At 39.6% G+C, this 20,972-nt stretch overlaps 1 protein-coding gene across 2 annotated transcripts; it reads left to right on the forward strand.

Moving 5' to 3' along the window:
• Positions 1 to 1,089: 1,089 nt before the first annotated feature.
• Positions 1,090 to 19,917, forward strand: LOC134868911 (AP2-associated protein kinase 1-like). 2 transcript variants are annotated; one of them, XM_063890303.1, is made up of 20 exons: positions 1,090 to 2,099; positions 3,442 to 3,560; positions 5,208 to 5,316; positions 5,500 to 5,642; positions 6,070 to 6,191; positions 6,968 to 7,049; positions 7,463 to 7,595; positions 7,716 to 7,819; positions 8,001 to 8,083; positions 8,244 to 8,404; positions 8,558 to 8,679; positions 9,148 to 9,486; positions 9,854 to 9,999; positions 10,095 to 10,291; positions 10,383 to 10,472; positions 10,654 to 10,749; positions 11,104 to 11,211; positions 11,384 to 11,554; positions 12,750 to 12,854; positions 17,869 to 19,917. In XM_063890303.1, exons 1-20 carry the CDS (start codon positions 1,940 to 1,942, stop codon positions 18,576 to 18,578), a joined length of 3,300 nt encoding a protein of 1,099 aa, XP_063746373.1. In that variant the 5' UTR covers positions 1,090 to 1,939; the 3' UTR covers positions 18,579 to 19,917. The 2 variants fall into 2 exon arrangements, with proteins under 2 accessions (XP_063746373.1, XP_063746374.1); XM_063890304.1 differs by lacking the exon at positions 17,869 to 19,917 and adding an exon at positions 13,216 to 16,784.
• Positions 19,918 to 20,972: the final 1,055 nt, after the last annotated feature.

A 20,972-nucleotide genomic window follows, 5' to 3' on the forward strand; every position in this document is an offset into this window, starting at 1 on the left:
GTATTAACGAGATTGGTTACTATTATTAAGATTATTGGATGTAAAACATACAAAAGCAATTCAAAGGTATCAGGTAAGAGTCACATATTCAGTTCCTCATAGCTTAAACACTTGCATTTAAGTGTGATAACCAAAGCATAAACATAAAAACAGTACTTGCTTAACATGCTACATGAACGAGCTTTAATAATAAAACATCATAAAGTTGTTTCTTATTATTAACAGCCTTTGCTGAATGAACCTTACTAATCAGTCTCTTAAAAAAGACACAGCAATGACTGTTGTCATTTGGTTTTATTAAAATGTCTCAGAGGAGGGAAGTCGGTTTCAACATGTGCAAAAGTTGTGACAGAGTACATAATGCAGCAATCGGAATCAGAATCAGAAATACTTTATTTATATATGTGTATTCGTTATCATCAGCTGCAGTCACATGGTTTTAAGATCCTGCTTTTTCATTCTTGCTTAAGACCCAATAATCTGGTAATAGATAATTGATATCAGTCAGAGGGGCAGGTTTCTTCATTTAGTATGATGCTTTTACCCTGACTACTTGTACTTAATTTATTATCTTCTTTTACATTAGTATTTCTCTTCACAGCTGCATAAAAATGTAAGCTTTATTCTGATAGAAAAAGTGAAACCAGAAGTGTATAGACCTCTTTCATTTGTTGGTTATTTATGTACAGTTATTTAATTAATTAATTAAATATGTATTAATTTCATGTAATACAAAGTAACTTGTAACTGTAAGTGTTCAAACAAATGTAGTGGAATAAAAAAGTACACAGTGGGGCATTGGTATAAATAAGCAATAAATGGAAATACTCAAGAATACAAATATGTCAACAAAGTACAATACTTGAGAAAATGTGTTTAGTTGCTTTGCACCACTGTAAACTACTGATAAACGAACTGAACAAAGGAATAGTGTAAAATCATGTTAACGGTTTCCCTTACCACTCGTAAATACGGGCCCAGCGAAAGTACTTGAACAACCCATGTGACCACATTCGCAAGGGGGAGGGGAGGGAAGGCTGCAGCTTCGCTCTGAACTACAATACCCATAATTCCGTCCGTGCGTCAACAGCAACAGCTAGGATGTTGCGATATCGCTGGCAGCAAAAGATTGCTGTGGTTGCAGAGATTAGGCTGCTGGGTTGAAACCTCTGTCTAATGTTTTGGTAGATGTCAGATTGTGTGTTTTTTTTATCTGCAGTTGCATCAGACGGAGGATTACGTTGTCTTTCGACCCTGCGCGTGTTGGTGTTTGTCAACGGCTGCAGCGGCGCTAACACGTTAGCTTACAAAAAAAAAATCACAGTTTTAATCTAAATGGGAGCAATTAAATAGCTCGACGGGCAGCTATGTGCCATCCAAAGGCGGTTTCACTTGACTGAGGATGGAAATATTGTTCCAGGTATCGCTATCACACAAGTCACACGTTGGATACATCGCAAACGAAGACATTATCTTCTGAGGATAACCTGGATAACCTTACACGAAATGTCATAGCGCGTTAAGTAGCTAGCACTTAGCTAGCTCTGTAATTGCTGGACGAGATGGAGAAGGAGCTAATGTTATCATCATCAGCAGCTGACCATGGACAGCTGGATGGATAGCTAAAGAAATACTTTCTCCGGACATGCTTTAGCCTCCTGGGTGGTGTAATTCACTTACATAACAAGCGAGTCGCAACCGCTCTAGCTATCACCAACTGGCTTGTGTTTGACAAGCAAATGAGATCTGCAACCAAAAAAATCTCTCAAAATCGCAAGTGACAAAGGCATCCCTGCATGGTTTGAGACTAAAAATAGACTCGTCGGATTCGTTTAGGTGCACCCGCATCTATATATCAGTGCAATAATTCAGAGCACAGGAAACAAGCCCTTCATCTGTGTGTCTGTGTGATTGATACGCCTCCTGTCATCCTGACAACATGAGGAAGTTCTTTGATTCTCGTCGGGAGTTGGTGAGCTCCGGGCCCGGTTCTGGAGGGGGTGGCAGCTCGGGGTCCAGTCATGCAGGCGGAAATTTCATTGGCAGGAACTTCACTGTTGGGCGGCACCAAGTCACTGTTGAAGAGATAATTGCTGAAGGTGAGAAAGGGCTGCACAGGCCGAATGCTGCCATTTATTTTAGCCCCTGTCATTATATTGTCATGCATGATGTTGAAGATACAATACGATGTGTGTCCTGCAACGCAAATACTGGAATCACATGACGGAGCAGGGATGTAACCTTATGCCATCCCCACAGGCATGATGCATTAATGCTAAAAGAGGCCTACTGCTTTTCTCAGCTTAACACTGACACAAGAGTTTTCTGTTTTATGAATCAGAAGTGTGATTCAAGATTGTGCATACATATCTGGTATAGTAAGAGCAGTTATTGTATCCCCTGTACAATGAATAAATGATGGTTAATGTGAAGTGCAATAATTGGATCATAGTTGGATTTCTTTGTAGAAACGGGTGGTATGACTGTTTGGCATCAGCACCACATTTACGGATACTGACGGGGAGGCCTGTCTTTGATTTAACAGCAACTATTCACCATTTAAACCTGGGAATAAAGTCTGGTTGGTATTCTTCTATTTTACAGTTTTTCTGAGAATCATGTAAGCCAACAGCAGCATGTGTGCAAATACATGCACAGTAACAATTACATGGGAGAATATGGCAGTGATGAACCTGCTATTGTCAAACTAAGACATTCCTTTACTCTCGTGACGTTTGACTGAACATAATCTTCTTAACCATAGTTTGAGATAATTACATCTCCTCTGTATGCAAAGCCCTAGCATCAACCTAAAACACTCAGTTATAGGTGTCTAGCAGGGACAAGAAAACTTTTATTTAGCCTGCCCCTTACTCAAAACATTAATAAACAAAATAATGAAATGGTTTGTCAATTACAGATACTTAACCATCAATACTGACAGCAACACAAGACGTAGTTTGATAGAGGTGCCGTGATATACAATACCATTTCACTGTTGTCAAAGAGAGGATGCTGTGTGAGCCGCAATGTCTGCCTGAAAATGATGACTCTGTCACAACTGAACTCGGCAAAGTGAATTTGTGGTCTGAGCTATACCAGATGGTTAGGCCTCAATGTAGGCCTCTACGTAAACCCTGCAGCAACGCCATGACTAATATATAACGCTGTAAGGCTGCACCATTTGGTCCTGATTATCCTTTTTGATGTACAAACCCAGATTACAACATTTGTGGAAGTAATTGGGTCTAAAAATGAGCTTTTCAGATACATTTCCAACATGCACTAGAGAAAACTTGAGATTGCTGTGATGCTGGAATTCCCCATCTTCATTCATCATCATCTCTTTTACATTTTGTATTAAACCTGGCAATGCTCTTTTAGTGTTCATCTAGGTTTGTGATTATGACATTTCAGTATGTTCTCCTCTCATCCCTGCAGGTGGCTTTGCAATTGTGTTCCTGGTGCGAACAAATCAAGGGGTTCGCTGCGCCCTGAAGAGGATGTATGTCAACAATGAGCATGATTTGCAGGTGTGCAAGTGTGAGATACAAATAATGGTGAGTTGATTAAATATTTCCCTTCTTGTTCTCACACAGTGCTCGTGTGATTTGCCATCAGTGTCGAAACTATGTAAAAACAACTAAACAATAGCAAACCCAAATTGTGCCTGGAAATAAACAAGAAATCCACATGTGCAAGATCTCTTTTCTCCCAAAGAAGAGTAAAGGGAACTGCTTGTTTTGTGAATCCCAAACCCAAAGATATCTAGTTTAATGTTGTATCAAACAGAATAGGACAAAATCTCCATATTTGGTCCATTTATTTACCGATTATCAAAATACTGGGCTATTATTTTTAGGTTGATCCATTTGCAGACAAACATTGAAGCTCTACTGTCACGAATGCAAAAGAACAACTGGGCTCAGTACACACACAGCCTGCAGTCCTGTTTATATGTCCGTTTTGTATTGATTCATCTGGTTCTTGGTTGGATTTGTTTTTGTTTTCATAGTGCTGTCTGACATGTTCCGCTCTCCCCCTGAGATGTTTTGGGAAATGAGTTGAATGGGTTATTTCCAAGAATACTATTCATCAGTGAGTGTTCAAATGTCCTGAAGCTTTTGATATAGGGTCTTTGAAACATGCTGCCTGGTTACTTGTTTAAAATAACATAAAGCTGTCCCCGCTATACATTTCATGTACAAAACATGGGCAACACGCGGGTCATAAAAGAAGACTAGCCCCATATTGCCTGACCTCTTGACCTGGTAAAAGAGCAAGAGCAGCAGACTCAGGAGTTATAGTAACTAACGTATGTCTTGGTAGCTTTTTCTATAAGCAGTTTTAAAGATTTTCTAGTTTTGAAGCCTTTTTTTGTGGCTTTACTTCTACATTTATTGAGTTCAAACACATATTAAGGAAGGAAGGAAGGAAGGAAGGAAGGAAGGAAGGAAGGAAGGAAGGAAGGAAGGAATGGATGCTTAGATTACAAAAAAATGGCTGATTGTGTAAACATTAGTAGTATTACATGCGATTCTTACTAACAACTTGGGCCCTAGTTTTTCTTATTAAAGCAAACTAGAAGACCCTAAAAAATGTTATGAAGTGATATCTGCTGTCAATTATCATCTTCACATTCTTTACCTCTCATTCTCCTCACTCGCTTTCTTATAACACACACACACACACACACACACACACACACACACACACACACACACACACACACACACACACACACACACACACACACACACACACACACACACACACACACACACTCTTGGACAGACAGACCTTCACCCCATCTGCAGTACATGACATTTTTTCATTACCTAATAGGTTCCTGATGTTGCTCTCCATTGCAAACTCCCTCTGCAGGTGATGACTTCACACTGCATCATAAAACACTGGCCAGATTAAAGTAAATGTGTCACAGCGTTAAACTTCTTATTTACCCCTTTGGAGAAAAAACTACATGGAAGTGTTTCCTTCCTTTTCCATTTGTGTTGCAAATGATTTTGCCATTTCTGAATGACCTTTCTGAAAACTGAATGCAAAGTAAAGAATCGAGCCATTATGAAATGCTTTCCTTCACTTCACTGGTCACATTTTATGCATCTTAGCAGCAGTTTTGCTTTGTGTTAAAACCTTTATGAACCAAGGTTTATAATGCTCTTTAATGCATGTTTGTGTCCTTGCAGAAAGACCTCGTTGGTCACAAGAATATTGTTGGCTATCTGGACTCCAGCATTACGGCTATGGGATCAAGGGATGTATGGGAGGTTTTCATTCTTATGGACTTCTGCAAGGGTGAGTTCTGAAAGGTGATTTGGGGTAGCTGCACCCACATGATAAGAATACTGAAATAATTTGAGTTTGGGTACATGATCAGTAATTAGACAGAATTAAAATCACAAGATGAGGTTCAATTGTATACCAGTGCTTTTAGTCCTCATTGTTTTGGACGCTGTATAATTTGATATGGTTTCGCAGGGGGACAGGTGGTGAATTTGATGAACCAGAGGCTGCAGACCGGCTTCACTGAGGCTGAGGTGCTGCAGATCTTCTGTGACACCTGTGATGCTGTTTCTCGCCTGCACCAGCGCAAGACACCCATCATCCACAGAGACCTCAAGGTGATACATGTTGCCATTTTTATTCTTCGCAATGCTTTTTTAAGCAGTGTGTTAAAATGGAGGCAACACCTACTGAAGATAACCAGTATTTGGAGCAATATGATTGATATGTGTGAGTTGTAAATGTCTTTAATTATGCAGAGCTGTAACAGGAGGGGCGAGGAGATTGTCAGTTGTCAAAATGCTTCCAAAACCTTCCCATTTCTGCTGAGCGCAGTGAACTGCAGCATGTCTGTCGCAGTCATTTTAGGTTACCGTCACTCAGTGGATTTAATCCATATGGAAACATTACTTTTTATTGCGGTGATGTTTTTAGAATGACATAAAAAAAGTTTAGTAGTTTGTGTGTCAGATCTGATTATGGCTCTGCCTCCTAACAGTGTTTACCATCCCTGTTCCTCATTGTTACTGTCTGCTTTATCTACAGGTGGAGAACATCCTCCTGCATGACAAGGGTCACTATGTGCTGTGTGATTTTGGCAGTGCCACTAACAAGTTTCAGAGCCCTCAGACTGAAGGAGTAGCCGTCGTGGAGGAAGAGATCAAAAAGTTAGTGCGTCTTTTCATCTCATTTTGCCCCTGCAAATTTCATTCATTAGCATTCCTTTTAGGTCTAGCCTCACAGAAACGGTCAGCAGTTTTTCAATCATGAGCAGCTTTGTTGTCCTATTAAAGATTAATAATTGAATTCCAACTCATCCTCATGGACTGCAGGTTTCTGCAGGGCACAGTTTATATTTTCATGTGTGTGCAAAACAAGCTTAGTCTGATGCAGAATGTAATAAGTAATGGATATAATAATTATCATTGTTAGAATGCCCACACATTGACATTGATAAGTTTGTTTGGTAATGTTATAAGTGTCTTTCCTTAATGCTCACGGTGATTTGAGCTGTTACATGTGTATGACGTCATCAGAGCTGCCGTGCCGATGATATGTTTACTTTCAGTTTCGTTTATGACGTTGGATAATGAGACGAAAGTGCCTTTCCTCCTGTTTTCCTTCAACATTTTCTTTTACTGTACTGCTGTTGAGTGCTGTGCGTAAATACACAAAGACCACAGCCACACATGGCTAACAGCAGGAACAACATTTATTAAAGATCAGAACTGGGAAAGTCCGTTCTCCGTGTTCTTTTACCGGGTCACACCCATCCACACCGTGCCATCTCTAAACCACAATTTCCTGGAGACCCCACTCTCCTTTACATGCATGAACGTGCATCTATGAATACATAGAAATATGTAAGTGTTTTTTCACTGACACATTAAACCGGTAGTTTTTTAATTCATTTTGTTTTGTTGTTATTAATGTATTCATTCAGGTACACAACGTTATCATATCGTGCTCCTGAGATGGTGAACCTCTACAATAACCAAATTATCACCACAAAATCAGATATCTGGGTGAGTAAGGACAGCCTATTGTGATATTCATGACATGAAACGACATATCTATTAAAAGAAACACCATAACCACCATTCATGTAAAACATGATCAAAGTATTGATTTTGTTATACTGTGCGAAAAATAATACCGATCATTCATGCTGTAGTTTTTACAGTAGAACCTTAGTTTGACATAAAGATAACATATTAAACCTGTAGGCCTGTTACAGCAGGTAGTAGGTGTTTTAGATTTAGTCATTTAGTATTTGTTTTTTACTGAAAGCACAGTTCTTTAAGTTTTAACAGCTGGTATTTAGAGAGGAAAGGTATTTATTGTTTACCTTAATGTGTATTATTCGTATTCTTTATTAAGTATTTCCCTCTCCTCCTGTCTTTGTTTGGTGTGACGGGGCATGTGGTTGCTTCTCCAGGCTCTGGGCTGTATGCTGTACAAAGTGTGCTTCTTCACTCTGCCCTTTGGTGAAAGCCAGGTGGCCATCTGTGATGGCAATTTCACCATTCCAGACAACTCCCGCTACTCTTATGATCTTCACTGCCTCATTCGTTAGTCCTTCTCAAGTGTTATCAATGTTTTCAACAACAACAAATTCAGTTTTAAAAAAGTCACGCACTCAAGTGAAGCTTTTTGAGTTGCTTTCTTGTTTCCTCATGGTTGTTTTTCAGGGTACATGCTGGAGCCAGACCCAGAGAAAAGACCTGATATCTACCAGGTCTCCCACTTTGCTTTTAAACTAGCTCAGCGGACCTGCCCTGTCCAGAATGTGAAGGTCAGTCTCTCTCAGCACTACCGTCAGCTGAAATGTTTGGAAACGCTTGTCTTGCTCTCACCAGGAATTGACTTTGTTGTCACAGTGAGAGAGGAACTGAGCTAGTGCATCAGTTGCAAAACAGTAGAAAAATGCTTTTAAGCATGACACAATTGTTTTTATTTTTCTTTCTATTATCCAGAATTCTCCAATTCCTTCTAAACTTCCTGAGCCAATCAAAGCGAGTGAGGCTGCAGCAGCAAAGAAGAACCAGGCTAAACCCAGGCAAGCAGGCTCCCACTGTATCAGCATTAAAGCTGTAGTAAAACAATGTTTTGTTCAAGTGAATAAGTTTAGTCGGTATTCTGATACCCATTCAATAATTATATATTAACACTATTTGCCATGATTAACAAGAAGGCCAACATGCTTCTTTTGTTGCCAGATTGACGGATCCAATTCCCACCACTGAAACCTCCATCACCCCTCGCCAGAGGCCCAAAGCCGCCCATACGCAGCCCTCGGCTGGCATCCTACCCATCCAGCCTGCTGCTCTCACCCCTCGCAAGCGGGCTAATCTCCCTGGTGGTGTAGTTCAGCCTGTGGGTACGTACTGCACCCACAGTCATTATGTAATGATTTTATCCACACTCTTGAGCTCATATCCGTTTTCCTCCAATCATAATAATAATTAAAATTCAAACATGTTGCCATGCTGTTGAGTAATTTGTAGTGTCTGCTCTTTTGAACATCCCACAGGAGTCAGTCTGAACCTCTCTCAGCCGGCTGCAGCTCTGCAATCACAGAAGGCTCAGAGTTCAATTCTGCCAATCGTCCAGCTGCAGAACAATTCAAATCAGGCTGCAGCTCCACAGAAGCAGGTACATACTGAATTACACTGAATAGACAGAGGAGCTATTTACAGGGGTCTATTAATAACGATGGAAAAAAATGATCCACAGAAAATTGTGGGGGGGGACAAACAGCAGAGACAAGCATCTCCAGCAACGTATAATGCATGTTTGGCTCTTTGTATTTGGATTGTTAAGCAATGATCTTCTTCACACAAGTTCTGTTGATTCATACATAAGAAGATTGATAAAAAATGTAATTAATAGATAAATAAATGTATCAAGTTAGAGTTTGGACTGACAGTCAGACAAAAAAAGCTCAAAATGTTACCTTTTCTCTGGCATCAATCAGGAATTGATAAAACAAAAAAAGTACAGCAAAAATAATCATAAAAGTCAGCCCTACACAGATATAAATGTACAGTTGCTGTGGGACCATGGGCACCAACTTAGTTGAGATGGTTTTCAAAGTGTGACAGTATATCTGTGTGTGATCAGGTGCAGCCAGCCGCAGCTACAGCAGCAGAGATTACAGCAGCAGCAGTTGTGTCACCAGTGACCAAGGCTGATGTCCAACCACAAGCACAGCCCATAGTTCAGCAACAGACCACTCCTCCCTCCTCAGTCAGCGCCAACTCCCAGCAGGCCGCTCCATCGAGCCCGGCCGCTCCTCAACGTCCAACTCGGCGTAAGCAGGCCCAGCAGCCAGCGGCTCAGGCTTCCCCCGTCAAACAAGCCTCCGGTCAGCCGCCTGTCTCTCAGCAGCAGATAACTCCGTTATCAGCAGCCCAGGCTCAGCCCCCCTCCTCTGAGAGCAGCCCAAAAACAGCTGAGACGGTGAGTTCTGCTCACTATCCAGCTTCAAACAGGGTTGAACATCAAAGAGCAGTCAGAGTTAATGAGGTTTAATTTTATCTATATGTGTGCAAGGTCTTAAGCAGCATGGCCTAGGGTTCTCTTTATTCTTACATCCTTATATATCAACTGTGTCCATTTCTTATTCTTTCTCTTTCTAAAACAAATCAAAATATTGGAATATCCTTCAATACTTCTGACTGGGATTGAAATGAAAATCTTGATAATAAGAATGTTCAACCCATTTGTACGAAATATTTAAACCCATTTGTCTTTGACACTTTCTGTTACTTGGGAGATCCTCTATAGACTATTTCCTGATCTACTGTGTTTTGCTTCTTTTGATCAGACTCCTCCTTCCTCTCCAAAGACAACTGAAGAGCGAGGCCACCAACGCACACCGAGTGACGCCACAGCAAGCAGCATTACTGGAGTTCCTGTGAGCGACTCCTCGCAGCAGCCGCAGGGAGCTAATGCAGACGCTGCCCCCAACCAGTGAGTTGCAACTGGATACTGGAATAATCCTGCAGAGAAAACTGAAATTCAAGTCTTTTGCCTTTATTGATAATATGATTTTCCTCTGACTGTAGATCCTTTACATCTCCACCCAGTACCACCCAGCTTGTTGAGTTTGGTATTGTTGATGGGGGCCAGGATCAGAACAAAGCTGGACCCACTGCTGAGGCCACCGACACCGCCACACAGCCTGCATGGAACCCGTTCGACGATGATAGCTTTTCCAACCTCTCTGCAGACGGATTCAAAACTGAGGACAAAAGGCCTACTGGTATTATACTCAGTGCTACTGTGTGTGCATGGGTATGTGTTTTATTTTAAATATGTTGTCGAATTATAACCGGAATTTTCCTTTTTTCCAGATCTACTTATCGAAACTAAGTCGCCTTCCTCAGAGGAGTTGATACCAGGACTGCTGGCCTCAACTGTGGATGATACACCCCAAGATAAAAGTATGTCACATTCAATCGTTGATATTGGCCCCAGCTCTTTTAAACCAGAAATGCTGACCCTTTTTTATTGAAAGGCACCAGCAAAGAAATCTGCCTCCTCCCATAATGCATTTTAAGCTTGTTGTTAGGCTTCGTTATGGATTGTAACTCTTTGCTCTAAAACCATTCTTCTGTTTTCTAGTTGAAAGACCTTCAAACATTATTGATTTGGATTCAGGAGCCTCACAGCTGGTTGTCCCAGATCCGTTCGGTATTCTCGACCTGTCAGATACACCAGGTGAATATCTCTCTGTGGATTTATAGTACACACACCACCTCACGCCTTAATAGTCTTTCTCCTTGTTGGTATTGTGTACGTACTGTATATTGTATATAAGTATTCATTCATGACAAGCCTTTGACTGAAAAACAAAGTAAATAATTAGTATTATATGATCTAAACATGATCAGAAACAAGTCTGGCTCTAAACTAAATATCCGTCTGTACAGTACACTCTATTTTAGCAGTCGTTGGTTGTTGGTTTGTTTGTTTGTTCGCCATACCGGTAGTATTTTACCTGGGCTTTTTAAATGTGTAGCTGTAGCTTAGCTCAAATAGGTCTCATTTATCGTCTCTCTCTTTGGCCTCCAGAGAAGCTGATAGAAGGACTCAAATCTCCAGAACCGTCTTCACTCCTGCTTCAGGACCTCTTGTCATTGTCTGATCCCTTTGGTGTCTCTGTGGAAGAGGCTGCAAAAGGTGTGTGTGTGTATGTGTGTGTGTATGTGTGCGTCATACATGCGTCTAAGGATCTGTGTTGATCTTAGAGTCACCTATCTTTGTACTTTTTAAACTTGAACCATAATGTAAATTCTTCTTCTTCTCTTCTTCGTCTTCTTCCTTCACTTTCATGTTCTCCGGCTGTCTTCAGACCCTCTCACCACAGACGACTCTCTCCTGGGCTGCTCTCTGATCTCCGGTTCGTCCGTCCCTCCAGCAGCGAGCAGCGCCACCTCCTCCGTCTCCTCTGCTCCCACCTCCGCTGCCTCTGCTCTGGATGATTTCAGTCTGTTGTCTGGGGACTGTGCACAGCCTGTAGCAGGTAAGCTCTAAGAATCTGAAGACTTCTTTATTCACATGGGCAACGAGCCACAATGATTATTAGGAAGTGTTTCTCCAGTGGCAAGACAATTTAATGTATAGAGCACAATTCAGACACAAGGCTATTCAAAATGTATTACAGAGGCATTTAGACATTAATAAAACATTGAAATGCATTTAAGAGAGTAGTTACTCAGTACAATTCATTGTGATTTTGGAAGAAATTCTGCAACATTTTGGTTAACTATACACTTACTTTGGGTTATTCCTATTCTATGCTATATGTTCTTGTACTGCTTGTATAAAAGAAAGAAAAATGGAGAAATATCAGAAATGCTTCTTTTCATTTTACTAGATCTAGCCTACTTAGAAATAGATCTCCCCGGTTATGAAATAAATAGAAAAGAAATGGAATAGTAATCAGTCCCTTAAGGTTGTTATTTTATTCCAAAAGGTTAACACAGCACATGTTGTTTAATGAGCTACATTGTAGGCTATAGTAAACAACTGAAAATATATGTATTACATTTTAAACCACTAAGGGGCAGCAAAAGTATTTTCATCACTGCTATAAAAACATACAGTTTCAACATTACAGCCAGGTAAATACAATTTAAAATCACATGTTGTATACAGTATATATAAACTGACTGTGTTCACCGGCAGCATGATCCCTATTATTACTGATGCCTCTTATTGTCTTATCTTTTAACTACTCAAGAGCTTCCGCTGTGTAAGTGCACTCAATGCTGATTTCATGGAAGTGTTTCTCATGCTGACTAAGGCTTTGATTATTTTTATTGTTGGACTGAACTACATGTGGATGAATCATCTACACTACAATGCTCTCATAATAAAATCATCTTTTTACACCAAAATGATCCTTATTCTAAACCTTTCACTCACAATCTAAAACCTTCTGGCACAATTTGGCTCTTAAAGAGGACATATTATGTTCATTTTCTCATACTGCCTGTGCTGCTGCACTTCTTTTCACCCTCTGTTTGAAACCAGAGCCGAGTCTGCTCTGATGAGCTGGCGGGCTGATTGGTCAACTGCTTAGAAATGTCCCGCCCCTGCAGACCATTTACATGCATAGAAAACACACTATAATAAAAGGGAAAACACCAAAAAGCATAATAGGGCCCCTTTTAATCCTTCTACATGAACAACCCACCTTTTGTTGTCCTCTGCAGACTCGTCCCTCCTGATCTCAGACTTTGAGCTGCAGCCGGCCGCAGCGGAGGGCCAAGAAGACGAGTTTGATCCTATTCCCGTCACAGGCCGAAAGAACTCACAAGGTTAGTCTTTACGTTTTCCACCACCAGGATGTGTAAGTGGGTGAAGTTGCTCTTCAGGAATGAATAAAAACAAAGTGTTTATTGGGTCTCCCCTCAGTTGCATGCTGATTTTTAAATAATGAACACAATAGTCAAGGTAGTGCTAACAGGATCAGGTGCCTGCACTTTTTTACCGTCCTCAGAGTGTGTTAGATGTAAATGGGTAAACTCTGCCCTCTCTCTTTCTCTCTTGACCTCTCTCCCCCTCCTTTACTACCGTGTCTGCTTATTGTGACTCCTGCTCTTGTGCTCCCCCCCCTCCTCCTCTGTTTGCCTGTATTCGTCTCCCCCCCCGCCTCCCCCCCCTTGTCTCTCCGGCCAGTTTCAGGAGGCCACTCGCGCAGTAACAGTGGTGGCTCTGAATCCAGCCTGCCCAGCTTGGCCCGCTCTCTGCAGCTGGTGGACCAGCTCATCGACTTGTAGACGCGCCCCCCCCCGCCCCCTTCCCCCCCCTTCCACGTAGAGCTGTAACAATGGATTATAGACTGGCATAGCATAACGGCAATCAACACTGTTGTCATAGCTAACTTCCTGCACCCCCTACCTGGCTGTCATCTCCATTCTAGCTCCTACAGTAGAAACGTCTCTGTGCTTCTTCATGCCTCTCCGCCGTATCAATCATTGTCTGTCTCCTCTTCACCTCTCAATTCTCACCCCCTCACTCACACTTTCTCTCTGTTGTCGATGCATCATGTATATCCATCGGTTTAAAAGAGCGGCCAGTAACACTAAAACCATCCTTCCTAAAGACTAACCATCTTTCTATCAATCAGGATATACTATTGCTATCCAGTTTGTTTGAGCAATATTGCATTGTGTCTAATAGCGAACAATAGGAGATCATTGTTGTATTGTACAATAGGCATAGTTATAAGTGGTTGTAGTTATTATCGTGCACAAGTGAAATTGTCGTTGTTTGCCTTTTTAAATTCTCCTCTCCAGATTTATTTGCACATTTTAGAGTATTAGTTCAACCCATAGGAAAGTTAAGTGACCATTTGTTTAAAAGAGGTCAGTTTATTTCTTTTTAAAAGGGAAACGTAGTCATGTAGCCTGATTTGCACAGTATCATTAATGTGACCTCTGTCGGGGCTGTTGAATGGAATATCTTAAACAATTTAAAGCTGCTATAGAACAGACCGAAAATAACAATCTGGAAACAAAACAGCCATAAACACATGTCCTATATAATGAGTTGTTGTTATGAAGAGAATAACAGGACTGTAACAGTTTTCCTGATCAGACTTTACCGTGAAAGTGCCATAAAAACAATCTGTGAACAAACTGCAGACTGCTGGAGAATCAGTTAAACTCTAAATATAATAATAAATACATGACAAATAAATTAGTTTTCAAATGAGAATCAGTTGGCTTTTATTATGATCTTATTTTTAACGTTATACTCTAAGCAAGCAATATGTTGATTTGCAATTAAATGACAAACCAGGGTCATTTAACAGTGTTTATAGCAGTGTGCCATATGTATAAAAAATGCATGAAATCATTACAATAATTTAATAATCAGCAGTAATAGATGATTAGAAAAAATAAACGGTAGCTTTTTATGTAGAGAGCAAACATTTGAGGCTATTCAGGTGATTTTTTTGGCACTAATATGGCATTAAAATAAAGTACATTTTGCACTTTTGTTTAAATATCAACACTCATTCCGCATCGTGCAATCCCCCCTACATTCCTCTCATGTGTTCACTCCTAATTTATGTAAATAGATATCTGCATCCCCTGCAGGCTGTTATCTTCCCGTGTATATATGAAGTCATTGTCAAAGCTTTACTTGTGGAAAACATATTGCTTTACTTGTGAAATATCACATATCCATCCATATATATATGTACATATATATGTGATAGATATATGACTGAAAAATGACATTGTTTTCCTGTTAATAAATGTTAATATGAATAGAGTGTTAGAGAATGAATGTAAGAAATAAATAGTAGTCTATAATAATAAAATATCTATGAATCTGACACCATAATCACTGAATACTATTGAAGAATACGCTATATAAATATTTCATTCCTCTTTGTGAAATTGTGGATTGAGAAAGTTTTTCTTGGTTATATCTATTCAATTATTGTCGGTACATTAAACTGTATAGATGATATTCCTAGACTTTGTTGGAAATTAGTCTGAATCCCATGTTTTACTCCTCCTCCTCTTTGTGATAAGAAAGTGAGCCTGTGTTTGTTCACACGGACTGATGAAGGATTATATTTTTATTCAAAACCATCGACCGTCGTACGAAAATTGGGAGCTTAACCTCTTTGAATTCTGTTTACTTTCAAATCTAGAAATCTAGAATTTTTCTGAAAATTGTGCTTTGTCGAGCTTCGTTTGGCTTTACAGACTTTAGTGATCACAGAGTTCATATCAAAAAGCATGGCAGTGTTGTTGAATGTTATGTGTGTCATGGTATACAGTGTTATGATAAGTGTGTGTGTGTGCGCCTGCGCGTGTGTGTGTGTGTGTGTGTGTGGAGTCAGAATTGTTGGATGTGTTTTCCAGTAGCCTACTTGTGTTGATGTTTGCTGCAAATACGGCGACGGTCGAGTTGTCGTTAAAAATCTCTTCTGAAAGCACAGCCCCCCCCCCCACCCCCACCCCACCCCCTCAATTCTCTCAGGAAGTCTGAGCTACATCTGAGAGTTGGATTTGTTTCGGCTCCCCAGTCTCACATCTCCTCTGGAAGTCTGCACTCCATATTACTGAATGTGTCTGATAGGTTCATGTGTGAGGGGCTCTGTGTGAGAAGGATGAATACGCCAACAGTGGAGAATCAAGAACTCAGCATTAAGTCTGTGGTTTAAAAAAAATCAGCAATAGAAATGTTTCTGTAGGATCAAACAACGTGCATGATGATTACAGAGGGAACACTCAGCTGGAGATTATCTGATTTGTGAGATCTACTTTAAATAGTCTGTTCTTTAGGTGGTGTAGTAGTTAAAAGTTTTTAAATAATCAGAGTTTTTGTTCTTTGGTATTAAAGATAACAAGATTTTTGAAAGATTGTGGTTAAATTCTGATGAAGTGCATGCATCTTAATGTTTTGGGTTTTTTTGTTGATTAAAGTCAACATTACTGCTAATTTATTGCATAGAGTACAAGTAATAAGAACATTAAAAACTGTTTTGACATTATTTAAGACAGCTATTTAGAGGAAAGCCTCTTTTAAAACCTTTTAAATTCAATACAATATTACCTTTTCAATGACTGTCAGGGCAGCAGTGTAATAAAAATTACCTCAAATCTGAAAAATAGTTGTGAAAACATGGAGCCTATAGTGAGTTATTCACATGTTCTCTGATAATAAATGTCACGATAAACAGATCAAACATCTTTATTCATGTCTAGTTTCAATTGTATTCATTAAACACTTAAGATTGAGAGTATTTTAAGTAGAACTTCTGATGTGAATTGAATTACATCCTTTTATCTTTGCAGAAACTTATAGGAGAGGCTAGCTTCAGAGCGACAGGTATTTACTGTAGGTACTGCATGTGCGACTGAAGGCTTATGTTATTTGTATCATCCTCCTAATGATCCTTCCTCCGAACCACTTGCAGTTACTGTTTGAACCTATGCAACTCCCGAGCTTTCTCCCTGTAGCCGCTGGTGTAATCGGTCCAAGCCGAGCAGTTAGTGAGGTTACTCCTTAATGTGAAACAGAAGCCCCTCATTTTCTCTGTTGTTTTTGCCCAAAAAATGAAACCTGTTGATGATCTGATACTTCTGAGTGTTTTGAGACTGCTCTTGTCTTGATGGCCCAAACCTGCGTCAGAGCTGTGGTATCGTGTGCTCCTTCTATTTTTGTGAGATAATTAAAGAATTATAAAGGGATGGCAAATAAAATACAAATGTGAATGTCAATGTGTTGAGTATTGATTGCAAGATGCTCCTTGTTGTCCTGGATATTAGTTGAAGAACACATATAAAAAAACAAAAAGAAGCTGCATCTTGTTTTGTTCTGTACATCTCCGTCTGAAAATATCAAAGTGAAATGCTAAATTAAAAAGTAAACTTATTTGTTGTTTCTTATGAGACTTTCGTGTATAGATATCTGCATGAAGTACATTGAGTGAGGCTTAAATTATCTGGTCATTTATGTGTAAATTTGTTGCATCATATATTAGAAGACATCACACTGTAATGCACTAATCCAAATGTTATTCTGCTCAGATAGCAGGTTAATTCTTATTCAGGTAAGACCTTCATGCTCTATTATATTTGTCAATACATTTTTGTTTTTTTACTACTGATTTAACTTCTAGAGGCTATCATTTTTCACTAAATTAAGTCACTTAATTAAGTCAATTGAGTCACAAGTCAAGAATATATCGTGTTTAGTGGATATGAATTATTTCTGGAGCCTGACCAACAATTATTATCTAATGACAGATATCACAGATATGTCTCTATATAGAGAACACCAACACATTTTTATTTGAACTGTGAAAAGTGCAATTGATATCTTGCTCAACATTTTAGTGTTTATTTAAAAATGTTGTGATGTTTTTCTGTAAAAAACATATGTCTACTGATAAATCCCAATTGAACACTTAAATCCTGAATAGTTGGGGCTATTGTTCCCATCGTTCTTTCAAGCTTCCAGATGCAGGATATACAATTGAGAGAACTGGAGTAAAAATCCAATCTTTTACAAGTATGGTTTTGGGTTTTGATCCACAATAGAAAGAATTAAAATTATTAAGTATTGTCCACCAGAGTGGAAAAATGTGTTCAGCTACCTAAAACAAAAAATGTTACATATTGAACACATATGGAGGTAAAAGACATGAAAAGAATACAGAAAACACTCCTTAGCACTCCTTTCTTTAATGTCATGGATAGCTATATATTAAATTGTATACAACATGTAAGAGATTCAGAGGTCAGCAGATCTTTGATGCATGTGTCTTCATATCTGACCCTTCTCCTATCTTCTCTCTCACAGACCTGCAGAGGGAGCTCAGCAGTAATGCACAGCGAGCTGCTCAGACTGAGGCTCCTGTGCAGCTCTCTGAGGAGAATCACAGGCCGGCGATCCAGCCGAACAATGCAGCTCATGTCTATGATAAACACATGTTGCCGTCAGATGAGAGCAGCATAAAACCCTACACAGTAACCGCTACTTCCACCAGCCTGCCTTTTATTCCTGTCAACCAAGTATCCCAGCTGCAGCCTCCAAACAGTCCGGTCTCCTCTGATGTCTTCCAGCTGGCTCCTTTCAAAACGCCAACAAAAGAAAGCAAGATGCCATTCAGCAGCCCCTCCTTCTGCGAGTCACACAACCCTGCTGACACATCTGATGTTTTCCTTCAGGCCCCGTTTGGAAAAAGGCAGGAAACCACCAAAGCTGCTCCTACTAACACTCACATATCTGAACAGCAGAGTGAAACCACCAAACAGTGTCGCCTGTTCCCAGAGTCGTCTCCTCCTGGTCCCCCGTGTCCCACTGTTAGGACCACTCGTCTGCACACGGAGACGCCTCTGCTCCAGCAGCCGGTGGCGGTGCACCGGGTCGTCTCCAGGATCGGTCAGCAGGCCGCCGTGGGCTCCGTGGCGGTGGGGCCCCTGCATTCCTGGACGATCGGGGGGAGACCTCTGGATGACCCGTTCACCGCTGCACCCTTCCATCCAAGATGCTCTCAGGGGAAACCTTGATTATATCATCACCTCTGAGGCCAAGTCCCAGCTTCATTCTGTAACTTAAGAAGGCGCAAGTGAGAGTTCTGTCGCAGTATTACCCACAATTTAATGTAGTTCTACATTTATCACCGTTACTGCAGTATTAAAACTAGTATATTATCTGTTTACTGATTATGTAGCTGTTATACTTATGCTCTACCTCACTTGTGTGATTTTGTAGGTGCATCATTTTAGCACAATTGAGAGCTGGACTGACAACTTGAAGGATTGATCCGGGAATCTTTTTAAACCCAATTTAGGATTTCAAAAGGGTTCACCTAATCCATTGTTTAAATCATGCAAATAATAGTTTAGTTCAAATCATTGCAAAAAAACATATCATGTGTTTATTGTTAATTCAAATATTTGGTTCCATTTTACTCCAAACTTTACCGTGTGCTGTAATATTTAATATAATTGTATTGCAATATAAACCAAAGCTTAGAGATATACTGTAGTAGCTGTTTTCAGTTTAAGAGTTAGAAAACAAGTCAATCAGTTTGGCAGTGATTGCAAGTTGTTGAACTTTAGTTGTTATGCTTTGTTTACATTTAAATCACAGATAGTGCCTTTTTACCTGTCGTATTATGTATTATGTATTATTACGTATTATGTTTCCAAAATGGTTGCAGGCCTCTGGTATTAAGAACTGAAGATACCAAATATTTTACTGCAACAAGAGTAATAGGGAATGACATGTAATGATGGGAAACCTTTAAAGGGACAACACATATTCTTGCAGTACTAAAATACTTTCATATTTGCAGAGGCGATGATAACTATTTATAAAAAATGGAAAGACAGACCATATACAGAAAACCTGAAAAGGCTGGTCATCAGAGAGCTTTACTGGAAATCATATGATGCTACACTTGGAGGTCTTTGATCATTTTGAGCTCCATTTATCTGCATTGCTGCTTCCTAATGTTTGCAGGTTGATGCTGCCTTTTCCAACAAACTCCAGTTTCTCTTAAGTTCTCTTAAGTGGAATTTTAGCCTCATAATGTTGTTCTTTATTAAATGAAACGTGTCCTGTCTGTAGTACGATACTCACTGATGTCTTACAGCATGAGGTGACAAGTCAGAAGGGATTCTCAAGAAGGAAACAAAACTTCATCTCTACCGAGCAGACGTTTTAGTAAGTTTATAATATTTGAAATAATGCTTCCAAGTTTGCCTTATACTTTATTACAGTTCTTGTAAACTGTGGTGCCTTGCCATGCTGACAGTATTTGTGTATTTCTATATCATACTGCACATGTTGTCAGCGAAAATTAAACCTGTATTTTATTAAAGGTTTGTTAACATAATGGTATCCTGCTGTTTCTCCTCATGCCTTTTTTTGCCAACTCTTTTTAGAAGGTAAAAGCCTGTTATTTATTTATTTATTTATTTGTTTATTTGAAAAGGGACAGTGCACATTAATTAACATTCTCAATGTAAACATACACTAAACACGTAAATGTGCCGGAGTTAGCCAAAGCTAATTTTCGTCCGTAGTCCCCCGGCAGGTCAACACATCATCAACTTACACATTACAAAAGAGTAAAGACAGAATAAATACAAATGGCCTAGAATGAATTAAGACAGCTATTAATGAGTGCAGTTTTGATTGTTTTTAATCCATCTCTTAAGTGTTGTTTTAAATAACTGATAGCTGGTGCTGTCTCTGATTTTGTGTGGAAGGCAGTTCCAATAATTTGAGGCCCGAACTGAGAAGACTGTTTGGCTAAATTTACTATGTCTGTACTGTACAACACAGTCTCCCCTGGTGGCTGCCCTAGTTGCCCTGCCACTGCTGCTCTTCTGTTGAACAAATTCATCCAGTGGAGGAGATGCAAGCCCATGTAATATTTTAAAAATAAGACAGGCATCTAGGTAATGTAAAAAACTGTCAAAGCTAAATAAATTATATTTTGTAATGATATGACAGTGGTGGTAACTGATAGGTTTTTGATCTAGTGTTTTTAAAGTTTGCTTATAGAGGGTTTCTATTGGTTTAAGAGTTGTCATGTTTGCTTGGGACCAGCTTGTGTAGCAGTATGATATGTGAGAAAAGATCATGGCATGTATAAAAAGTTTAGCTGCCTCTGTTGTTAAGTATGGCCTTATATGTCTAAAATTTGCCAGATTATATCTGATGGTATTAGCCACCTTTTTAACATGCTTTTTAAAAGTTAAGTTAGAATCTAGGATGATGCCAAGGTATTTAAAATCAGACACAACCATGAGCTTTTCTCCTTTAATATAGACATCAGCCTGTGGTGCACTTGAGGATCTCTTGGAAAAGAACATACAGACTGTTTTATTAATGTTAAGATGTAGATATGACCTTTCTAGCCAGTCAGAAACATGTACCAGTGTTTCAGT

Source organism: Eleginops maclovinus, chromosome 8 (genome assembly GCF_036324505.1).
Source record: "Eleginops maclovinus isolate JMC-PN-2008 ecotype Puerto Natales chromosome 8, JC_Emac_rtc_rv5, whole genome shotgun sequence".
Taxonomy (NCBI): Eukaryota; Metazoa; Chordata; class Actinopteri; order Perciformes; family Eleginopidae; genus Eleginops; species Eleginops maclovinus.

Coding starts and splice junctions, on each gene's coding strand:
- LOC134868911 (XM_063890303.1), top strand. CDS start 1,940: ATGAGGAAGTTCTTTGATTCTCGTCGGGAGTTGGTGAGCTCCGGGCCC. Junction 5,643..6,069: donor TCATCCACAGAGACCTCAAG/GTGATACATGTT, acceptor CTTTATCTACAG/GTGGAGAACATCCTCCTGCA. Junction 10,000..10,094: donor GCAGACGCTGCCCCCAACCA/GTGAGTTGCAAC, acceptor CTCTGACTGTAG/ATCCTTTACATCTCCACCCA.